A 3,466-nucleotide genomic window follows, 5' to 3' on the forward strand; every position below is an offset into this window, starting at 1 on the left:
TGAAAGCTGACTTCACACTTTCTGTTTTTTTTTTGAGATTGGAGTTTTGCTTTTCTTGCCCAGGCTGGAGTGCAATGGCGCCATCTTAGCTCACTTCAAGCTCCGCTTCCCGGGTTCATGCCTTTCTCCTGCCTCAGCCTCCTGAGTAGCTGGGACTACAGGCGCACGCCACCCCCGGCTAGTTGTTTTTTTTTTTTTTTTGTATTTTTAGTAGAGACGGGGTTTCACCATGTTAGCCAGGATGGTCTTGATCTGCTGACCTCGTAATCCGCCTTCCTCGGCCTCCCAAAGTGTTGGACTTACAGGCGTGAGCCAACATGCCCAGCCCCAACAATCATTTTATTTGGGCCTGGGAAGTCATAAAACATTTGCTATTAGTTTTAGTGCAGAAATTTTGAAAGTATGGTCTTTGAACAGGATGTGAATATAGTTAAGAATAAATGGAATAAAAATTATGTGTATCATTTTCTTGGTAGACTCACTTTTTATGTATGAAATTGCAGTCTTTTGAATTGCATTGTATTTCTTGAAGCCGGAATTTGCCTTTTCTCAAGGTTCTGCCAGAATAATGTTTGCAGCTGTTGCTGACTTCCTCCACCCTGTCTCTGTGCCCCTCCCACGTGGGCTTCACCTACCTCCTGTCCTTTGGACTCTCCAGGTCCTTGCTACAAGGCAGATTCAACCTCCTTCTGTCAGGAGACTTTTGGCAGAAATGGGAACTGCGGGCTGTTTTCTCAAAACAAAGATTTCAAGGTCTATAGAACATTTTGAGTGCCTGTGTTTACCACACAGACTCGTGAGAACAAGGGGCTTTCCTGAGCTACTTGGTTCTTCGGCTTACCCCGTACTCTACTGCCAAATTTCTGAAGTCTAATATTTTTGGATCAAATTTGATACAAGTAGCTGTGTGCAATATATTTCTGGTCTTCACATAGCAAGATATATTACATATTTATATCCAAATTATAATACTTGAAGTATATTTATTTTAAAAAATTGTAAAGATTTAGGGCATCTTTATTTTATGGCATTTTAGATGAGTTTTGTGATTATCCTATGGTATGTTATTTGTCATATGTAGTCTTACTTGAAAATACGTTTTTTGTTTTTTTTTTTTTTTTTGAGATGGAGTCTCGTTCTGTCCCCCAGGCTGGAGTGCAGTGGCGTGATCTCGGCTCACTGCAAGCTCAGCCTCCCGGGTTCACACCATTCTCCTGCCTCGGCCTCCCAAGTAGCTGGAACCAGGTGCCCACCACCATGCCCAGCTAATTCTTTGTATTTTTAGTAGAGACCGGGTTTCACCTTGTTAGCCAGGATGGTCTCAATCTCCTGACCTCGTGATGTGCCCTCCTCGGCCTCTCAAAGTGCTGGGATTACAGGCATGAGCCAACCCGTCTGGCCAAAAATACTTTTAAGTTAAAAGCACTTTACCTGGGTGGGTTTATAGAAACTCTTTGTAACAACTGAGGATTGTCTGAGGCATTGCAATCTCTTGTCTTCCTGAACCTCCTAAGCCATGTCTATATATGAGAGAGCAAAAGTTTTATTTTTAAGAGACAGGGTCTTGCTCTGTGGCCCAGGCTGGGGTGCAGTGGTGCGATCATAGGTCACTACAGCTTGAAACTCTTGGTCTCAAGAGATCCTTCTCCCTTAGCCTCCCGAATAGGTAGGACTACAGGTACATGCCGCCATGCCTAGCTAATTTTAGTAGAGATGGAGTCTCACTGTGTTGCACAGGCTGGTCTTGAACTCCAGGCCTCAAACAATTCTCCTGCCCTTGTCTTCCCTAAGTGCTGAAATAAAAGGCATGTGCCACTGCACGTGGCAGTTTTTCTTTTTGACTTAATCTGGTTTTGCAGCAGTTTTGAGAGACATTGAGTTTCTGAATTGGCATTTAAAGGCTTTAATATTCCTACTAGAGTTTTGTTTACTGAGTGATTTAAGAAACAATGTGTATTATTGATAGAATCTTAAAGTGATTTGGAGGTGAAATGCGTCATGGTTTGTAGTGACTTTGAAACACTATTCAGTAGGTTCACATGGTTTAAGAAGCATCATTATGGCTTTTGTGTGTTTTGGTGTGTGTGACTGTGAAGCCTCAGGAATTTAGTTTAAGCTTCTGAAAAGCCCACCAATAAGGATTTAGAATTCTGTTGTCCCACATCTTAGTCATCTCAACGTTTCTCATTTCTAACTTTAAAACATGTCAATTTAAAAAATTCAGTATATCATTAATTTCATCTAAATCTCTCATAAATCTCTGATAAAATTTTGTTTTTAAACAATAACCAATAATTTGGTTTTATTTATGTGATGAGAATAACAACTGGTATTTATTGTCTATACTTATGCAATTTTATAGATGGAGTTTTAACATTGAATGCGGAGAACACTAATTATGCCTATCAAGTTCCAAACTTCCATAAATGTGAAATCTGTCTACTATCTTTTCCAAAAGAATCCCAGTTTCAACGCCACATGAGGGATCACGAGCGAAATGACAAGGTATGTATTTTCAAAGGTGATGTCAGGAATGTGAGCGTTGAAACTGGAGGTATTGTAAAAATGAACAAGTAAAATCAAAACTTTTAATTTAGGTTCCTAAATAGTAGAACATTTTATGTTGTACAAAGAAATATTTTGGCCTTTTTAAAAGTTAGAATTTATTTGGTAAGACGAGAGAGTGAGAGCTTGTCCTGGTGAATTTGTATATTGAAGTTATTTATTTGTGGACAAATAATTATTTACAAAATACGACTTTTTAAAAGTAGTTTCAATTTCCTGTATGACTGAACATAGAAATGGTGTGTTTGGAAGTATTTTTCTCCAATGGAGAGTTTTATCTTTAAGTGATCTTGCATTTAAAAATGGTATTATAGATGTTTTAGGTTGTATTTCAGGAGGGAGCAAATATTAAATACTATCTTAAATAGAAATTTGAACTCTTTTTTGCAGTACCTCTTGTGGGATATGTCAAGAATTTTAGTGCCTTAATGGAATGATATGCCTGATAGATGGAAAGTGGCAGTTAAAACTATAATTAAAAAAGTGATTGTCAACTTTTCTCTAGGTAGGAGCATGTAAGCAAGCTAGTGAGCCATTTGAGACCAGAAAAACACCAGGGACCTCGTTTAGAGAACGGGATATGACCATCTCAGGCTTGACTTTCAGCACAAATGGTGCTGCTATAGCTATGATAATATATCAATATAATATACCAGTATGCACCAGTATTATTTTCTCAGGTTTGACAATCTGAAGATACTGACTTATTCCTCATTAGGATCTTGTTACTTCAGAGAGAAATATCAGTGATTATCTTTTTACAATTGAATAGAAGAATACCTTCCATTTTGGGAAAATCTTAGACCTAGATAAGCAACTCTGTTAAAATCTAGTAAAATTTTGTATGATTATTTTACTTGAAGTGTTTTTTTTTTTTTTTTTTTTTTTGAGATGGAGTCTC

At 38.0% G+C, this 3,466-nt stretch overlaps 1 protein-coding gene across 1 annotated transcript in view; it reads left to right on the top strand.

Annotated features, from left to right (window-relative positions):
* The window catches only part of ZNF236 (zinc finger protein 236), a 144,408-nt gene that overhangs the window by 21,661 nt on the left and 119,281 nt on the right, over window positions 1-3,466 (top strand). Inside the window, exon 2 of the mRNA XM_011948932.1 lies at window positions 2,363-2,505. Within this exon, the coding sequence (XP_011804322.1) occupies window positions 2,363-2,505 (143 nt within the window). The remainder of the gene's footprint in view (window positions 1-2,362; window positions 2,506-3,466) is intronic.

This window comes from Colobus angolensis, unplaced genomic scaffold, assembly GCF_000951035.1.
Source record: "Colobus angolensis palliatus isolate OR3802 unplaced genomic scaffold, Cang.pa_1.0 Scaffold287, whole genome shotgun sequence".
NCBI classification, from domain to species: domain Eukaryota; kingdom Metazoa; phylum Chordata; class Mammalia; order Primates; family Cercopithecidae; genus Colobus; species Colobus angolensis.